Source organism: Medicago sativa, chromosome 1 (genome assembly GCF_051527215.1).
Source record: "Medicago sativa cultivar Bolivia chromosome 1, Bolivia_mono, whole genome shotgun sequence".
NCBI lineage: Eukaryota > Viridiplantae > Streptophyta > Magnoliopsida > Fabales > Fabaceae > Medicago > Medicago sativa.
The window spans coordinates 7,651,759-7,671,741 of NC_140749.1; the positions used below are offsets into that span (position 1 = coordinate 7,651,759).

Here is a 19,983-nt window from a genome sequence, read left to right on the forward strand (position 1 = left end):
AGCAACTTGGGAAAAATAAAAATGAAAAGAAAAATGGAATAAAATTAATATTTATTAGTGATTTAATGATGACTACTTTATTTGGAGAAATCTTTGGATTGGTTTGAAAGAGAAGCAAAGGGATGGGAAACTGGATAGATGCATGAACCCTTTGAAGATATTTCACTGTGGGCCCTACTACCATAAACTCAATATGCATTTTTTATATTTTTTATTTTAATATTTTTTTTCTTTCCTTCTTAAAGCTTTTTCTATTTTCATATTGATCTAAGCAAATTGAAATCTCAGACATAAAGGAAATCTAGATGATTAAATTTAACTATTTTAGCAAATAATTCATTTAAAATAAATCATAATATAATTATAATATATTCATTCAATATATAAATTTAGGGTAATTAGTCACTTTAATCCCTGAATATGAAAGGAGTATTCACTTTTGTCTCTGAATGCAGAGAAATTGCAAAACAGTCATTGAATGTAGACTCTGTTGGTCAATTTCAGGGACTAAAGTGAGTAACTAAGTTTACATTCAGGGACTAAATTGACTAATGAAATCTACATTCAGAGACTAAATTGACTGACAGAGTCTACATTCAGGGACTATTTTGCAATTTCTCTGCATTCAGGGACTAAAGTGACAACTCCTTTCCTATTCAGGGACTAAAGCGACTAATTCCCCATAAATCTACTATGAGCCTGTCACTATCAAGTCAAGTCAAAGCCCCTCACCGACTGAAATCATTTGTATGGAATCAACAAACAACCAAGTCGTTTTAAGGAACGTGCAAAACGGACATGGTTGAATAATTTTTTGAATATTTACTTCATTATTGGTATGGACCAGTTGTACAATGTCATTTGTTCTTGTTCTAACTTTCCGAAACACCTCAGGAGTCAGTGGAATAAGAGAAGTGGTAGAAATATTCTTTGAGAAATGATATTCTAACAACCATTTTGTGACAACCTATGTGACAACTTTATCTCTCATACTCACATTATCTTTTTACTTTCTCACTCTATTGATTTGGATTCCGTGTCGCTATCTACTTTTCCTTTGAAAATTGGTGGTTGTCACAAAAGTTGTTGATTTTTGGTTGTTAGAATATCATTGCTCATATTCTTTTATTGTCATAAAATCAAATCAATAGTGTTTGGATATATACATTAAAAGATTATCCTTAAAATATTCAATTACCTTTTTATTAATTTCATCTTTATTATTAAAAAAATATTTCTTGTGTATAACCAAACACTATTTATTTGATCTTATGACCATATTAAAAATCCTCGAAGTGGAATAAACTTGCTCTTTCTCATCATAAAAAGTCATTTGGCAAAGCATGTAATATGAAAGAGTGACACATACACGGATATATAGGCCCTGACACACGTTAACATCGGTAATAATTTAATATAATAGAGATTTGCTAACTTTTTAAGGGAGAGTTCTCTAAGCCCTTGGATAATTTTCAATATAATTGAAGGTTATATGTATTGGTGTCATGTTCTGTGGTATCAAACACTAGCAACGTATCAGACACTAAATACGCCTTCAATCTAAGTTGCTAGTTTCACATTGTGTATATGATGAGTCATAGATTAGTCCAATTTAATGCTTTATTTAATTTAGTTTTATTAAAGATTTAGTTTTATTTTATTGCATTTTATTTCCTTTTAGAATATTTTACTTTAAATTGCTTTTTATTATATTTTAGGAACGAATATATGGTGGAAGGTGTCTTGGAGCAAAAGAAAGAGGACTAGAGCAAATACAGTGCAAGAATACGAAGATACGGGACAAAAATATGTTCCCATATAGTCAGAAGCTTGGCACGGCCCATGCCAACATGTGGCACGGCCGTGCCCGTCCCCAGAGTCCACTTTTGCTGCTTTTCTTCAAGCCCAAGTTACCCTGTTGCAGCTTTACCGTTTTATCCTTTTAGTTGCTTAGTTTCTAAAGTCGATTGTAAAGCTATAAACAGAGTAGCTCTCCACAATAAACATTCACCTTTTACTTTGCTTAGAATATTTCTATTTTCAATAAAAGTCTTTATTTCTTAATTTCTTTCTTTGCAATTTTACTTTACCGTTATTTTCTCTTCTTCCCCCATGTCTACGATGAACATGAGTGAGTAGACTTCTTCGTCTTAGGATTGTTGGGGAGTCTAATGACATAATCCTAAACAAACCAAGCTTAAACCCTAATTTCTATGTAACCCTAATTTCTAATCTAGATTCACCGTCTTAACATGGATTAATAATTATCAAACTGTGGAAGCGAAAGCGGAGGGTTTGATAATCGTTAATCCATCATCCCAAACATCAATTCATAAAGCGAGAGCGGAGTCTTGATGTTGGAACAAGTGAATCTAGACAATAATTGCAAAACAGTGAAATAGTCTTTGCAATTATTGAGACAAAGAGTAGTTTCAATCCTCTATGCATCTTCTAGTAATCAAGTCAGCGAAATAGGCTTGGTTACTAGAAGTAAACTCTCACCGGACTTTCATCGGAAAGGTGAGGGGCTAAGGGAAACCGGTCTTTAGAAATTAGTGTGTAAACCATGAAATTAGATGTTTAAGTCTTGTCTAGTGAAGGGTTTGTTATTATGACAAACCAATAATCCTAAGGCTCTTTATTAATATTGTTATTTACCTTCAGCAATCAAACTCCTTTCTACTAAACTTTCTCTCCTCTAATCATTCTTTAAAAAGTTAATTAAGTTGAACAACTCCCTAGCGGAACGATACTCTTACTTACTACTATTACTTCGATAGGCCGTGCACTTGCAGTTTGACCCTATCAAGTTTTTGGCGCCGTCGCCGGGGAGTTAACTAATTTGATTAACTTTTTTTTTAGTGATTAGAATTCTCTCTTCTTTCTCTTTTCTTTTTCGTTTTTATTTTTAACTTTTTATTTTTCTGTTATTGTTAACTTCTTGGGTTCTCAATTTTTTATGTGAAAAACCAGAAATCGAGTTGTAATAATCAACGAGATCGAAAGGTATTTGCATAAAAGAAAGAGAGGCGCACGAAATAACACCGCCATGGCCAATCGCACTCTCAAAGAGTATGCAACGCCGTCTACGGCTGAGCCACAAGCTGTTATTGTGTACCCAACGGTTGAGGATGACAACTTCGAAATTAAGCCTGCCCTACTTAACTTGGTGCAGCAAAACCAATTCTCGGGATCCCCCACTGAGGATCCCAATCTCCACATCTCTATTTTCCTACGAATTAGTGGAACTATGAAGGAGAACCAAGAGGCCGTAAGACTTCATCTCTTTCCCTTTTCCTTAAGGGATAGAGCTAGCGCTTGGTTCCATTCCCTCGAAGTCGGTTCCATTACTTCATGGGATCAGATGAGGCAAGCATTCCTTGCCCGATTCTTTCCACCATCTAAAACCGCTAAACTTAGAGACCAAATCACGCGGTTCAACCAAAAAGATGGGGAATCTCTCTACGATGCGTGGGAGCGTTTCAAAGAAATGCTAAGACTTTGTCCCCACCATGGCCTAGAGAAGTGGCTTATAGTCCACACTTTTTATAATGGCTTGTCTTATACCACTAAGATGTCTGTTGATGCAGCTGCAGGTGGAGCACCTATGAACAAGAACTACACGGAGGCGTGTGCCCTGATTGAAGACATGGCTCAAAATCATTACAAATGGACCGACGAGAGAGCCATCACTAGTTCTTCATCCTCCAAAAAGGAGGCAGGTATGTACGAAGTCTCTAACTATGACCACCTTGCTTCTAAAATTGATACACTAACTGAAACACTTGAAAAACTCAATGTTAGTGCTATCAATTCTGCTTCTACTCCTTCTTGTGAAATTTGTGGTATAACTGGTCATGCTGGTGTTGATTGCCAACTAGGTAGTGCTATTAACGGTGTTGAGCAAATGAATTATGCTCAATACAACCAAGGGATGAGACAAAATCAAAATTTTTATAAAAACCAAAATCCCTATGGACAAGTAGCACCACCCGGTTATGCAAACAACCAAAGACTCACTCAGAAATCCAATTTGGAAATTTTGTTGGAAAATTCTATTGCCAACCAAACCAAACAACTTCAAGAACTTAAAAACCAAACGGGATTTCTGAATGATTCTCTTTCCAAGCTCAATAACAAGGTTGATTCTATTGCTACTCACTCTAAAATGCTTGAAACTTAAATCGCTCAAATAGCCCAACAAGTGGCTACCTCTTCCCAAACACCGGGAGTCTTTCCTGGTCAAACCGAAGCCAATCCCAAAGCCCAAGTTAATGTCATATCTTTTGGGGGTAGTAAGTTAGGCGAAACTTTTGCTAAGGTTAAAAACATTGGGAAAGAAAATGTCAAGCCTTTAGGTGATAAAATTGTGATAGAAGAAGCAAAACCGCTTGAAGAAAACAAAACTCCATCCCCCTTAAATCTTGATAAGCTTAAACTAGAGGGTAAGTTTGAAAAATTTGTCAACATACTTAGGAAGATTTGCATTAAACTCCCCTTTGCTGAAGCTTTATCTAGGATGCCTCTATATGCCAAGTTTTTAAAGGAAATTTTTTCAAAGAAAAGGCCTATAGAGCATAGTGAGACAATAGCTTTGGCTAAAGACACTTGTGCAATCATTCAAGAAGCACCCCCTAAGCTTAGAGATCCAGGTAGCTTTGACATACCATGTGAAATTGGGAATGAAACCATAAACAAAGCCTTATGTGACTTAGGAGCTAGTGTTAGTTTGATGCCTTTGTCTCTTCTCAAAAGGATAGGGATAGGAGAATTGAAACCTACCGAAATAGAGTTAAAGCTAGCTGATCGTTCTACCATGAAACTTGTAGGATTTGTCGAGGACATACCCGTTAAGATAGAAGGGATATATATCCCAACTGATTTTGTAGTCGTTGACATTGCGGAGGACGAAGATGTCCCTATAATCCTAGGTAGACCTTTCCTCGCCACTGCGGGAGCTCTTATAGATGTCAAGAACGGTAGGATAGTTTTTCAAGTGAGTGATAAGATGGTAGGATTTGAGTTGGAAAATGTTATGAAGGGTCCCGCTCTTTACTCTTGTTGTATGCTTAACGATCATGTTGTGAAAGAACGTTTTATAGCGTCATCTACACAATATGACATCTTTGATCCATTCTAAGGACTCTTTCTAACCGTCAAGCTAATGACATAAAAAGAGCGCTTCGTGGGAGGCAACCCACGCATTTAATTGCTTTTGTTTTGTTTTTCTTTGTTTTCAGTTGTTTTGTAGGTAATTGTCCAACTGTAGTTCCAAAAAAATCAAGAAATTGAAGAATTCTGAAGCCCCCAGGACCAGAGAGGTGGCACGACCCGTGCTAGGTATGGCACGGCAGTGCCAAGTTTTTAAAGAAACAAATGGGCATGAAGTCAGGAAGATGGCACGGCCCGTGCCAATAGGTGGCACGGCCGTGCCCGATTTCTACACCTTATAACCTCCAATTTTTTCTTTCTTCTTCCTCATTCTCAAACCACAAACCTCTCTCTACCTTCAAACTTCTCTCTAAACCTCCATAACCTCCAAACCTTCAAACCCTCATATCTCCCTCAAATCATAACCAAATAACTCAATTCTTTCGCCAATCAATCACAAACTTCTTCCTAAACACAAACCACCAATCAAAAACAACTTTCATCCATCCAAACGTATAATTCACCAAAACCCTAATCTTTCCAAAACCTAACCCAAACACCACAAAACCTTAACCAATCTTCACATCTAAACCCACAAACCTTACTTAAACATCAACCCCAAACCTAACCCAATCCTTTCCACAAAAAAATCTTCCAAAACCCTAAACCTTAAAACCAATTCCAACAAGGGTCAATGGCTTCAAGAAGAAGTGGTAAGGAACCAGCAAGATCTCAAGGAGGACCTCCCCCAAAGAAGCAAGCACAAGTGAAGAATCATGGAATCCAGTTCAAAGACAGCAAGCAAAGGGACAGGTATAAAAATCTAATCTCTAAACACTTGCATCCTTCTCGTTATCCTGATCCCAATACTTTGGATGTGTTAGAGCTTTTTGATGATGTTTCTAGGCTGATAGGAAAGTTAGGTTGGACTGATTTGCTGAAACCTATGCGGGGTTATGAAAATTTCACTTATGAATTCTTGAGCTCAATAGTTTTTACCAAAGATAAGTTGAATTTTGATAACCCTAACCATAGAGTTGTTTTCCGGTTGATGAATATTGACTATAATATGTCTCTTCAGCACTTTTGTGAAGCCTTAGGTTTTATCAATGAGGGGTATATTCATGATCATTGGGACCCTAGCCTAAAACCGGATAACTATGACCCAACTGCCTTTTGGACACGCATCACCGGCGTTTCCAACTATGTTCCTAGAGCGAACAAAGCTAGCAACATTCACAACCCCGTACTTAGGTACCTCCAAAGGGTAATGGCTTGCACTATTTGGGGTAGAACCGAGCTAGGAAATACTAGAACCGATGAATTGTTCATGTTATGGGCAATGCTCCACAACCACCCCGTCAACACTTGTTTCTATTTGATTGATTACCTAGACTTCTTAGGTAATAAACCACCCGGTAGGGGAGACATAGTGGTGGGACATCATTACGTACATAGCTAGGTGTTTTGGAGTAAGTGAAGATGAGGGGATCAAACCAATTAAGGGAAACAATAGACTCAACATAGATACCCTTATTGCTATGAACTTCATTAAACAACGTCCACCCCTCCATTACCAACTCAAGCTAAATGTGCCTATCTTGTTTTTACTTCCTAACCCATCTCGGACTACCACCGAGGTGGAAGAAAATTGGTTGTATGTTGATGATGTGCAGGTTCTTGGTGAGCAACATGAAGATGAAGGAGAAGGTGCTAACTTGGACCAACATGTGGGAGAAGGTGCTAACTTGCACCATGAGGAAGAATACCATGGCCATGATGCCGGTGTGCTTAATGAGGATCAAAGATGGACATGGATTCACAATGAAATCGAGAGGATGAGCACCGAGCAACAAAGGCAAGGTGTTGAAATCTCCGGCCTTCGCAATGAAGTTCAAAGGGGCAACCGTGTCAATGATGAAAATAATGAGATGCTCCGTCGGATGATGCAACACCTCCAACTTCAATGTCCTCCTTATGGACCTCAATAAATTGTGAGCTTTCCTCTTCCTCTCTTCCCTTCTCTCTCTACTACTCTTCTTCTACTCCTTCTTTCTTCTTCTTCTTCTTCTTCTTCTTCTTCTTCTTCTTCTTCTTCTTCTTCTTCTTCTTCTTCTTTTTAATTTCTTTTCTTTTTGAATCATTGAGGACTATGCTTCCCCTAAGTGTGGGGGGGCCTAATAAAGTGTCTAGAGTCGTAGTGTTCCCAAATTCCCTTGAACTTTATTCTTTTGTTTTGTTTTTATAGTGAAAGGCATGACTAGTAGCTTGTTTTTAATGCAAAAAATGGCATGAAAATTTTTGTTTTGTCTCTTCTTTAAAGGTCGCTTCTGAAGTAGATAAAATAGTCACAAGAAAGGGGGGGTTTGAATTGTGACCCTTTAAAAATTATCCTGAAACTTAAAGGTTATTCTCAAGTAGTTTACTTGGAATGGTTAAGTTAACTTTCTGAACTCAGAACGTTCTGAAGTTCATACACAGAAACTGATTAATAAAGTAAATGTGTTGGTGTGTGTTGTGTATACTGAAATTAAAGAGTATAAGGAAGAAAGAAAGAACACACAGAGATTTATAGAGGTTCACCCAATGTGGGCTAGTCCTCTCCTCACAATCTTGTGAGAGTTTCCACTATGATGCTTGAGATAACCTCTCAAGTCCTGCACCTTACAATCTTTGTTCACCTGAACAATTACAATCCTGTATTCTCTAAGCCTCAGCAGGCTTGCACCTTCTTGCTAAGTTACCCACTTAGACTTTTACAACCTTTGCTCAAACTAACACTTTAGTACCCCTAAAGCTAGATGAGACTTAGTTACAATTTGTATGGAAGTTGAATGTTTGTGAATCAAACAGAGGAGGAAGAAGAGAGAGGAGTTATCTTAGAGATAACAAAGAGTATTGATTTGCACTAAGTAATGAAAGCCTTAGAGATTGATCAATTTCAGTTTGCAAGAGCTTCAAACAAAATCAAAGTTGTTTTCTTGTATGCTTTGCAATGGTGCAAGTAATGCTGAGCCTTTGAACTGTATTTATAGAGTCCTTGGGCTCAAATAGCCGTTGTGGGGTGTCCAATGGTGTTATGCCATGTGTCCTGGGTCCCACAAGCTTTTACTTGAAATTCTGGGCAAACATTCTGATCTCTGATGAACTTCAGAATGTTGTTGCGTTCATGATGATCTTCATCTGGGTTCATCATGTTCTTCATCTGGGTTCATCATATATGAATGAACATATGAAGTTCTGGGCATGTCATATGCTTTTCATATGAATTTCTGGGCAATAACCAAAGTATGGACTTTGCTTCATACTTCAGAAAGTTCAGTTGCCAGATCTGCCTTGGAACTTGGTGCAGGAGGATATAGTGGGATTCTGCATCTTCATACACAGGCTTTGAGAGATTGTGTGGTCCTTGTTCTGTACCAACTCTCATACGTGTCTATCTCTGATTGAGCAAGATAGATTTGCTTTGCTTTTGCTTTTGCTTTTCACCTACTGTACTGTTCATAAAGTAGGCCTGTGCTGAGCTGAACATTCTGATCATCAGAATGTTCCATTTGTTTCACTTAGGATGATTTGTAAGACTACCATTTGATGTAATCAAATCCTAATAGTGAAACACAATGAAGAGCAGTAAATATAACATCTAGGATGATATTCCCTTGTGGAATATTCCTAGGACTTTAATGTTCATAGTCTTAAATGAACATAAAGTATCCTTTTTGACATAATCCTTGTATATGCCTTTATTGCTTGATTGATCCATGCAAAAGTACTTCTCTTGACATTTATTTATGTCACATGTGTCTTGCATGACCTTGATCCATGTTCTTGAGATTCTGGGCTTGTGTAGAAGCAACCTTCTGATCTCTTGTGCGAACATTCTGATCTCTGAGCAACATTCTGATCTAACTTTCTGATCTCAGTGTTAGATCTTGAATTCAAATGTCCTTTGATTTCTTGATTCTTGGTATGATTTAAGCCTTGTTCCTGTCTTAGTAAAACACTCAAGAGCACAAGTTAAATACCAAGGAAATAATCAAAGTCCATTAATTCTTTAATCATATTGGTTTATTATCTTTAAAATTATTTAGGGATTTTGCCTCAACAGCTTCTTGTACATGAAAGTAGTTTCTTGTGTTTCTTATGTTCTTGCTATACCCATGTCTTGTTTTATTGTGAAAATTCTCCAATGAGAAAAGCACCCGGTTGCAATCCTTGAGCAAATGTATGAATAGGTATTTTAAGGAACACGTTCTATCTTTAGTGTTAACTTAGACCCTTTAAAGTCTTAAGAGTAAAAGTAATATAAGTTTGTGTGGGAAATTAATCAAATGTTCTTAATTGTTATATTCTTAAATTGTTAAAGTAAAATGGGGCGGGAGAATGGCACCAACATATGGGGGAAAGGACAATCCCTAACTTCCTAATTGTGGTGGTGACTCCCTAATTTGAACTTAAAGTGAAACAAATTCATCAATGCTAGGGGGAAAGGACAATTACATCCAAAAAGACTTCCTATGCGGAGATGAAACAAATAATAATTTTGCAGCGCTGCTTAGGGTGATTTTGAATCTAGGGGGAAAGGACAATTACATCCGAGAAGACTTCCTACGAGGATAGATAGCCCCTAAGCATCTGCAGCCCCTTTGTGCTTAATTGTTTATCTAATTTAATTTTAACTTAAATTCTCACACTCTTATATGAAATGAAGAAAGGACTTTTCTCGGTTACTTTGACACTAAGGATAGAACCTATTCCTCATAATATATGTCTTATACAGAAGCAAGAAAAGGGTTGGACTGCACACACACACACTCACTTGAGACTTGATGTTAGGTAGAATAGGTTCATGAGGAATGTTTGAAATTGTAATTAGTGTACTTGAAGCAAAGCCTTTCTTTTGAGACATGTGTTCTTAATATTGCCATGAATAAATCTTTTGTTGCTGCTATGTCTATTGCCTTTTGCTTGAGGACAAGCAAAGATTCAAGTGTGGGGGAGTTTGATGAGTCATAGATTAGTCTAATTTAATGCTTTATTTAATTTAGTTTTATTAAAGATTTAGTTTTATTTTATTGCATTTTATTTCCTTTTAGAATATTTTACTTTAAATTGCTTTTTATTATATTTTAGGAACGAATATATGGTGGAAGGTGTCTTGGAGCAAAAGAAAGAGGACTGGAGCAAATACAGTGCAAGAGTACGAAGATACGGGACAAAAATATGTTCCCACATAGTCAGAAGCTTGGCACGGCCCGTGCCAACATGTGGCACGACCGTGCCCGTCCCCAGAGTCCACTTTTGCTGCTTTTCTTCAAGCCCAAGTTACCCTGTTGCAGCTTTACCGTTTTATCCTTTTAGTTGCTTAGTTTCTAAAGTCGATTGTAAAGCTATAAATAGAGTAGCTCTCCACCATAAACATTCACCTTTTACTTTGCTTAGAATATTTCTATTTTCAATAAAAGTCTTTATTTCTTACTTTCTTTCTTTGCAATTTTACTTTACCGTTATTTTCTCTTCTTCCCCCATGTCTACGATGAACATGAGTGAGTAGACTTCTTCGTCTTAGGATTGTTGGGGAGTCTAATGACATAATCCTAAACAAACCAAGCTTAAACCCTAATTTCTATGTAACCCTAATTTCTAATCTAGATTCACCGTCTTAACGTGGATTAATAATTATCAAACTGTGGAAGCGAAAGCGGAGGGTTTGATAATCGTTAATCCATCATCCCAAACATCAATTCATAAAGCGAGAGCGGAGTCTTGATGTTGGAACAAGTGAATCTAGTCAATAATTGCAAAACAGTGAAATAGTCTTTGCAATTATTGAGACAAAGAGTAGTTTCAATCATCTATGCATCTTCTAGTAATCAAGTCAGCGAAATAGGCTTGGTTACTAGAAGTAAACTCTCACCGGACTTTCATCGGAAAGGTGAGGGGCTAAGGGAAACCAGTCTTTAGAAATTAGTGTGTAAACCATGAAATTAGATGTTTAAGTCTTGTCTAGTGAAGGGTTTGTTATTATGACAAACCAATAATCCTAAGGCTCTTTATTAATATTGTTATTTACCTTCAGCAATCAAACTCCTTTCTACTAAACTTTCTCTCCTCTAATCATTCTTTAAAAAGTTAATTAAGTTGAACAACTCCCTAGCGGAACGATACTCTTACTTACTACTATTACTTCGATAGGCCGTGCACTTGCGGTTTTGCCCTATCAGTATAATGCTCCTATCATGTGGCGAAATGGTTTCCGGATTCCATCATGAACACCTCAAAATATGGTACGAATCTTCTGTATGAAGTAGCCACTAGCCAGTCTCATTGACGACCAAAACAAAAGAAATAGCATATTACTCAAAAATTATAAATTTACTCATTTTATTTTGCAACTTTACATTACTGTGAAATGCTACTACATGTATGGTAAGAAAAGGCAATATAAAATATGTACAGAAAGTATAGATTTTAATAGAGCACCCCTTTCCCTCCACATTAATACCATGCATGGAGGATCTAGGATGGGATACTTCTTAGGTATAAGTCATGTACTATTCTTCAAGATCAGGCTCACCACAAAATGCATCTGGTTCAAATGATCTTGCAGATTCATCATTGTAAGCTCCAGGTATTGCTCGAACTCCGGTTTCTCTCGATGTTAAATAACTTTCATCAATGTTAATGAAGATAAGTGCACATGTCACCAAGCATGCTGCCAGACCGACTAGAGTGATTTTCAATCTACCGAGTACAGGCTTAACCTTGAACATTACAAAAGAGTTTAATGAGACTCTAAGCAAATTTTATGATTACGTCGAATCAAATTTCACTATTTTGAAAGAATATCAACAGATTTTAAAAGGAATATTTGTTTAGTGTCGTTGTACAGTTATTAAACTATACACTCCTCAATTAATAGATGAATTGAAACGACGATTTTGTCAAATAGGATAGGATGTGTTACTTTACCGCAATTCCTCACAGACACAAGTAAAAGTGTAGAACAAAAAAACAACACTGCAAGTTTCAAATTGTGGTTGACAATATCAACTTGACATTGTCTACAAGATAATTTTCATCACATGATTCACAAAAATATAAATTTCCATAAGGTTAAATTTAACAAAGGAAAAAAATAAAAATACACAAGTGAGAATGTGAGTGCATAAACATATCAAGATGGTAGACTGAATAGTTCTGTCAGCACTCAGCACTAACCTAATGTTTTACTACAAGTGAGTGTTTCAATTTTATGAAAATAATAGTCAGCTGTGAAACATATGAAGATCTTAAAGACTTAATATTAGGCTCTAGTGTTCATCAGTGTTGTCAATGACATATCACAAAATATAGTGGTTTGTTCAAATTCCGCTATGCTAAGGTGTCATATTGCCTCTATTTTGTACAACATTTGTACTAAATAGCTCATCGTGGAACAATAGTAATCTGTTCAAGTTCTGATACGCTATAGTGCCGCTATTTGACAGCACGGGTCATCATCAAAACATGGTCTTATGTAATTTTAGTTAAATAATTCCTGAATCTTTTGGTATGGAAATTACTACAAGGCATGGCTGTTTCAGTCAAAATAGTGATTTTTGCCCTACTACTTACATAGTCTTAAAAAAACTATTTGATGCTCAAAAGAAAGAATAAATAAACAGTAAATGCTATAGCTCTTGGATAACAAAAGTCTCTAGCAACAATGAAGTTAAATTTTTTAAACTACAGCAGTAGTCAAATAGAATGCTTACAGAAAATGATCCCAAGAGTCTATCACGTGCCAAAACCTCAGCAGTCTTCACCCATATCTGTAGAGAAATATTTAGGTTTAATTGCAAAAATAAACTTAGTTTAGACTTTGTTGTCTCTGACTTAAATATGCCATTAGTAAAACACAAACAAGTTTAATTTTGATGCACAATCAAAGTCAAAAAATTTCCAGTATCAACAAATCACAACCAATCATATATGTGACTTTAGAACTAGTTAATGATTGAAATCAAATGTTTTTAATAATGTGTCGATTATGGATGGTTTAACATTGTAAAAAATTACACAAACAGTGTATATGACTTAAATTATTTGTTTACACCATCCAAAACAAAATGAAGAGAGCTCATGCAGAGGCAATTGCACCTAAATCAAATGACAGGACAAGGGTAATATCTGGTATACACTATACAACATTTTGCTAAGATATTTCACTTTATTTTCCACACACTTGTGGCGGACTGCACCGTTAGTTTCATTTGCATAAATTCATTGGGAGACAAGAGAGTAATATATATGTTGTGTTGAAACTTCTTAACCGGGACTTTGAGAAATTAGAACCTCCAAGTAAACAAGTAATCCAGAACCAATAGCATACAAAGATGAACCAAGATTTTATATGTAATATAAAGAGAAAACAATTACCTGGCCATCATACCACCCTGTCTCCTCATCTGCAATATAAAGAGAGCAGTGATCACTGATTATGCAATCCTTCCACAGATTTCTTAACACCATTGAATAACACTAACAATATTTTTCATATCATTAACGTATCATGGATAAAAATAGAGTACACAACTTCAATATGTCCTAACATTAATCGTATATGATACTAGACCGTTTAACTATAAAATTATTGCACCATTCTCACATTGATGCAATCACTGAATAAACAATTTAATCAAAGATTATCATATAAAATTGCTTCTTAGTGTCGACAAATTTCCATCATGGCGTCATGACATGGCAGACTGTATGCTAGCCGCTATAGACTGCAACAATGACTGTATCTGTCATGTTTTTGCCATAGGCCCACGGCGCCTTGTTTATATGGAAGATTTTTGGCTAGCCTCCAGAGTCCATCATCCACCATTGGTAACACTAGCACTTATGTTTAAACTATAAACTAATTTCTATAATCAAAAGAACTTATTAAAATAAATCAACAACAGCTTAAAGACGTGTTTATAAGTTCTCCAAAATAAGAGTCAATGTTGGCAATAGATAAGCCCAAATAAGATCTTCGATTTTGGAGTGCATCATTATTTTAATATCAATTCATAAAAGTTAAAAAATTAATCATAAGAAATTTTTCTTTTTAGATTCTTTGTATTTACATCTCACTTAAGGGGCACGTTTGGAGTGAATTATATGAGTTTATCAACTAACACAAACATTTGCGAAATACACTGACTTATTTCAATAAGCTCTCCATGATAGTTTATCAAAATAGCTTATTACTAACATGAAAATAACTTATAAGAGCATCTATGCTATAAGTGATTAATTGTGCTCTTTCTCCATACATGGAAGTAATAGATAAAGAAAGAAAAGTAGAGAGAGAAGATACATTACATTCAACAGTGGCACTGAGCAAACGATTCCCAACATAAGCCCAACCAAGATACATCCTAACAACCGCAAAAGTAACCGCCAAAACACCACTAGAAGCAGCACAAACAATTCTCTTAGCAGGCTCATATTGTGCCCCAACAGTTCCAAACCAAGCCACAGGTAACCCCACAAGCAAGGCAAAAGAAAAGCCCACAACGAAAAGCCGGGAACCGTATTCAACAACATCACCAGCAGCCCATGAAAACGGGAACGATGTCGATAACGACTGGTACTCGTTTATGGGCTGCTGTTCTAACGGAACAGGACACTCTGTTCCGTTTCTTGAACTTAAACAGAGCAACGATAGCTTTGTTCTGTTGCTGTTGTTGGTAATGGTGATTGATTTGTTGGTGTGAATGGGAAAAAGGGTTTTTGTTGATGGAGGGAATAGTTTTGGGGACATGCGTATGGATATTGTTGCCATTCTTGCTGGGTTACTTGTTCTACCTACTGCTCTGTTTCACTTTGCCGTTGGTTTTGTTGTTGGCCACATATTTTTTAAAACGATAAACCAAGTAATATTTAATTTTCTTTAATCAAATATTTTTTTTTTTTAAAATGCTTGATCTTACCAACATTATGTTGGATCGGTGAAATTGAATTTAGATATCTTAAAAAACGTCATCGTGAGCTTAGCTCGGTTGGTATGGACAATGCATAATATATGCAAGGTCGGGGTTCAAACCCCGGTCACCACCAAAAAAAAAAAAGCTATCTTAAAAAACGTCTTGAATATGATTAGTAAAACGTCTTGAATATTATTATTTTTTTCCTGTCAAATATGTTAATGACTAGAAATTCATCTCTTCAAATGAATAAGTAGAGTGTTCGAAATTTGAACTCTCAAGTTTATATATATTATGCAATATCCTTACCACCAACCTAATCAGTAATAAATAAATATTTATCAAAAAATTTACTAATAGTATTAGAAAAATCTTAATTTTAATTCCCACATTTTTATCTTGTGGTAAAAGTATGGATTTTTCTCTGAATTTGATATCAAGGTTTGGCTTCATGAGATGACAAAGGGTACTTCCTCTATTTTGTTTGTCACAGGAGTATGGTATGCTTGGGTGTTGGAGAAACAATGCTATTTTTGAGGATCAACATTGGCGTATTCAAGATGTGGTGCGAAAGATTTTTTTGTTACATGATGAATGCATTTCTTATTATCCCAATCCTAGTTTGGACCCACACTCATCGCGTCTCTTAGCTCATTGGATCCCTCCTCCAGAAGGTACACTCAAACTCAATATTGATGGCAACTTCCTAGAAGATTTTGGTTGTTTAGGTGCTGGTGGTGTTGTTCGCAACCACGATGGAGATTGGATAACTGGGTTTTCCCGCTATGAAGTTGGAGGCGATGCGTTATTAGCTGAGTTACGTGCTATCCAGATAGGTCTTGATTTTTGTAGTAAAAAAGGTTATGTCAACATTATTTGCGAGAGTGGTTGTTTGGAAGCAGTTGACCTGATTATTGATGGTCATGATCATACCTTACACACTTATGCTACCGACATCCTTCATATTAGAGATGTTTTACATGAAAATGGAAATACAACATTGGTGCATGTTCTTAGGGAACAAAATATGTGTGCAGATTTTATGGCTAAGGAAGGATCACATGGAAGGTGCCTTGCTCACTGGAACTGCCCTCCGCCTGGCATGGAATCTCACATTCTGAGAGATAAGCTTGGAACTTAATTTCGTCTCTTTTTCTCTTTTTTTTTCCTTTTCTTTTTGCCTCGTTACATTGTAACACTACCAAAAAAAAGTATGGATTGAGTTTAATGTTGATGGAAGTGGCAACTCTCGTGGAGGGATTGGTGTTGGTGGTCTTATTCAGGATGATAAAGGTAATTGGCTTGCTGGGTTCTCCTCCAATGATCGTCAAGGTTATGTGTTATTTGATGAGCTTTTTGCAACTTATCATGGTATCACTCTTCTGCGTCAACATGGGCAAACAAGAGCAATCAATTAATCAAATAGCCTTGAGGCTATTCAGTTGTTGACTCGAAGAAATAAGTTAGAGTTTCATGAATACAAGTCGTTGCTGCTAAGGATTACTAGTTTGATCGATCATGCCCTATATTTGATTTTACATCATATATTTTGAGAAGCTAATCTCAGTGCTGATTGGTTGACAAAATATAAAATTTCTTCTGTCATGGGTGTCACTACATGGTCTTCTCCGTCTTCTGGGCTCTTAGATCAGCTCTGTGGGGATGTCCTTCCACATAATGTATCTTTATTTTTGGGTAGATAGACGAGATGGCAAAGCCATATAACTCACACACACACAAAGTGGAGGTACCAAGGTTTGAACTCCGATCATGACGTCCAACCTAACAATTTCGGCATTTTTGCCCGTTGAGCTATGATTTATGCGGTATCTTTTCTACTCTTTTCTATTTCTCTTTACTAGTATATTACAATATAGGTGATTTTTTTATTAAAATAAATAATAATCTCTAACTATAACAGAAAAAAACATAGTATAACAACATTATTATTTCTTTTTCTGTCAAAAACAACATTTGTTTTGTAAATAAAATAAAATAAAATAAAATAAATAAAACCATGAGCTCCGCAACATCCTTTATATCTAATGTTTGCAAACATGCTTACCCTAATTGCAAACCCTAAACCTACTTAAATTGGGCGGGAATGAATTTCAACCATTGATTTCAATTCAAATTGATCTGAACACGGTTACTAAAATAATTCTTCCTTAAAAAAAAAAAAAACACCTATAATTCTAACCAGCACACCTACCTATAATAATAAAATTAAACCACATACAGACATTGAAAATGTGAGATTTTAGTTTCCCACTAAAGGAAGGCGCATGGCTCAATTATCTGTTTGTCTGCCACACAATTAATTTTTAATCATTTTCCAAGTAAATTATTAACTTTGCCTTCTCACTCATTTTTTCACGTCTTTCGTTTGTCTCCGACCTCCTCTTTTGCAATTCATCTTTTGTAATGCTTGAGTATTTTCCATGTTCCTACTTCAACCTAACTTTCACATACTGGTAATTCTATCTTCTTCCTTCATCATCCCCCATTTATTGGATTCACTTCCCCCTTATCATCTACTCATTTCTACGCCTCCTCATTGCAAAACTGCCACACCTTACTCTTTCGATTTGCCGCTCACCGCCAGAAAGTTAGTTCCATGTTCCTACTCTTCTTATGCTACTCACTTTTTCAACTCCATTGGTGTTGAACTCGGCGGTCGATCCACGGTTCCGACTCGCAACGGTCACCGCGAGACAACCTATACATCGGGTTATTCTTCTCCAATGAATGAGGTGATTGTAGAGCCTCTGGATCTTTCTAGGGAAGCATTTCGGTGATGATTCAGTACAATTGAGGTAATTCTTAGATGTGCTTATCATATCATTCTCTGTGGATTTGAGAGCAACTAAATAATTTATTTTTCTTTCATTTTGACATTGTGAAATTATTTGATATCAAATTTGATTGCTATATGGTGTTATTTAACTGCAGGGAAAGTGAGTGTGACATAGAGATTCCATGGTATGATGAAAGCTACTTTGCACTATAAGTGTTTGATAAAAGTATCACTAGAACTTATATTGGGCTTTGTTGATGGCAAGTCCCATTCTTATTTTTTTTTTCTTTATACATCTCTTAAATTTACATATCTCTTGAACTTTTGACATGAATTTATATATTTCTTATAGATTGTTCAAAAGAAGTTAAATTGGTCAATATATCTTTTAGTATCTAATTATAATTGTAAGTTTTTGGAAAATCGTTAACATAAAATTACTGTCTAAGTGCAGGCATAAGTAGAAGAAAAACAACTAGGTGGAATGGCTGACTGAGAAATCTTACTGTTCTGTCTTAAACTCAACCTAACTTTATATAGTCTATGACATGAGATGATATGTATTTTTTGTGTCTATTTGTTCATGATGTTTAACTTTGTATTTCACTTTTTTTTCCTTACTTATGGTGGTTGTTTTGGTTTTTGTTCTAATCTCTGTTTGATTCCAAAATATCATGTTTGCTCCTATGCACAATAAGAATTTCACTAATTGAATTTGCTAGATAATTATCAATTAACTCATGTAGTTTTGCATTTAAAAGGGAAATGGCACTCTGAAGCAGCAATTAGCTAACATACTGGTGTTTGCATAATTTTAGTTCATTTGTAAGTGTTATCTTACTACTGCTTCCTTTTCTCTCCAATCAGATTTTGTTCCAGCAGAAAATGAAGAGTCATATTAGTTCAAATAACGAGCTTTCCAAAGTAGTATTTTCATTTTTGGAAGACTTTAAATTAAATACATCCAAGCTTGAGTGATTCATCAAATAGTGCACCACAAAGCATTATCAAGGACATTCTTGCTAGACAAACTGGGGGTGCTCAATTATTGAAGCAGGAAAACAACAGAGGCTATAAAATGTGACTTTTCATGATGCAGATGAATTCTATGAGCGAAATTATACACGTGGCTGCATATTCATTATTGTGTTTCACTGTTGCTATAGCAAGTAGTACAAGTGGATCATCTCATTTGCGTGTAGCTTATTGTTTGTTGAAACATGTAGCACATGTAGCTTGGAAAGATTCAAGCAACCGGGAAGAAAGCCCTCATTCCTAAGATACGATCCTTGGTTCAAGATGGAGCAGCATATGAGATTGAGAATGTGTTGGTTGCGAAGAATGAAGGAAGGTATCGATGCATTGAGCACAGGTGGAAATTGAACCTAATAGATAGAACAAGATTCACAAAGATTGATAACAACACAATACCTGCGTACCATTATGAATTTGTGCCATTCAAGGAGATACTTGAATCAACCAAGGAAGACAGACATGTTGGTAGGGAATATCTGGCTTCGCTAAACATGTAAAAAAAAAAAATTGTCACTTTTACTTTCTACTGTTTATCTAACGTTGTAATGCTTATGATTAGATGTAATAGGACGTGTTGTGGAGAGAGATGTCTTAAAGGATAAGGAAGCTAATGGAAAAAAAATCCAAGCTAATTGACATAACTTTAGAAGATCCTGAGTAAGTGTATACATCTATATACATTTCTCATATTTATTTTCCAGCTTCAACTTTGTTTCGTAGCATAAATGCGGTCCTAATATATAAATAAATGTATATGTCGACCATTCAGGGGAAATAGGATCCATTGTTCTTTGTGGGATACCTACGCTGTTAGGATGGATGCCTATCTCACCGTCCATGATCCGAATTCTCCTGTCGTTGTTGTGATCCATTTATGCAAGCTTAAAAAATACTATGGCACAATGGGTATTTCAAATGTTTTTATGGAACGAAACTAATTTTGGATGATGATTGTCCAGTTGTTAAGGAATATCTTTCCAAGTAAGGATCTAATATTGTTCATATAAAATATGGATGGCAATTAATCATCGCTGCAAGTTG

At 35.9% G+C, this 19,983-nt stretch overlaps 1 protein-coding gene and 1 non-coding gene across 2 annotated transcripts; both read right to left on the reverse strand.

Moving 5' to 3' along the window:
* Positions 1 to 3,412: 3,412 nt before the first annotated feature.
* Positions 3,413 to 3,519, reverse strand: LOC146952233 (small nucleolar RNA R71). The gene has a single exon (XR_015025150.1). It is a non-coding gene; the product is annotated as a small nucleolar RNA R71 (small nucleolar RNA).
* Positions 3,520 to 11,507: 7,988 nt separating this feature from the next.
* Positions 11,508 to 14,993, reverse strand: LOC146952234 (YCF36, putative (DUF1230)). The gene is made up of 4 exons (XM_085700291.1): positions 14,506 to 14,993; positions 13,573 to 13,601; positions 12,909 to 12,965; positions 11,508 to 11,915 (listed from the first exon to the last, which is right to left on the reverse strand). Exons 1-4 carry the CDS (start codon positions 14,966 to 14,968, stop codon positions 11,706 to 11,708), a joined length of 759 nt encoding a protein of 252 aa, XP_085556417.1. The 5' UTR covers positions 14,969 to 14,993; the 3' UTR covers positions 11,508 to 11,705.
* Between the last annotated feature and the right edge of the window lie 4,990 nt (positions 14,994 to 19,983).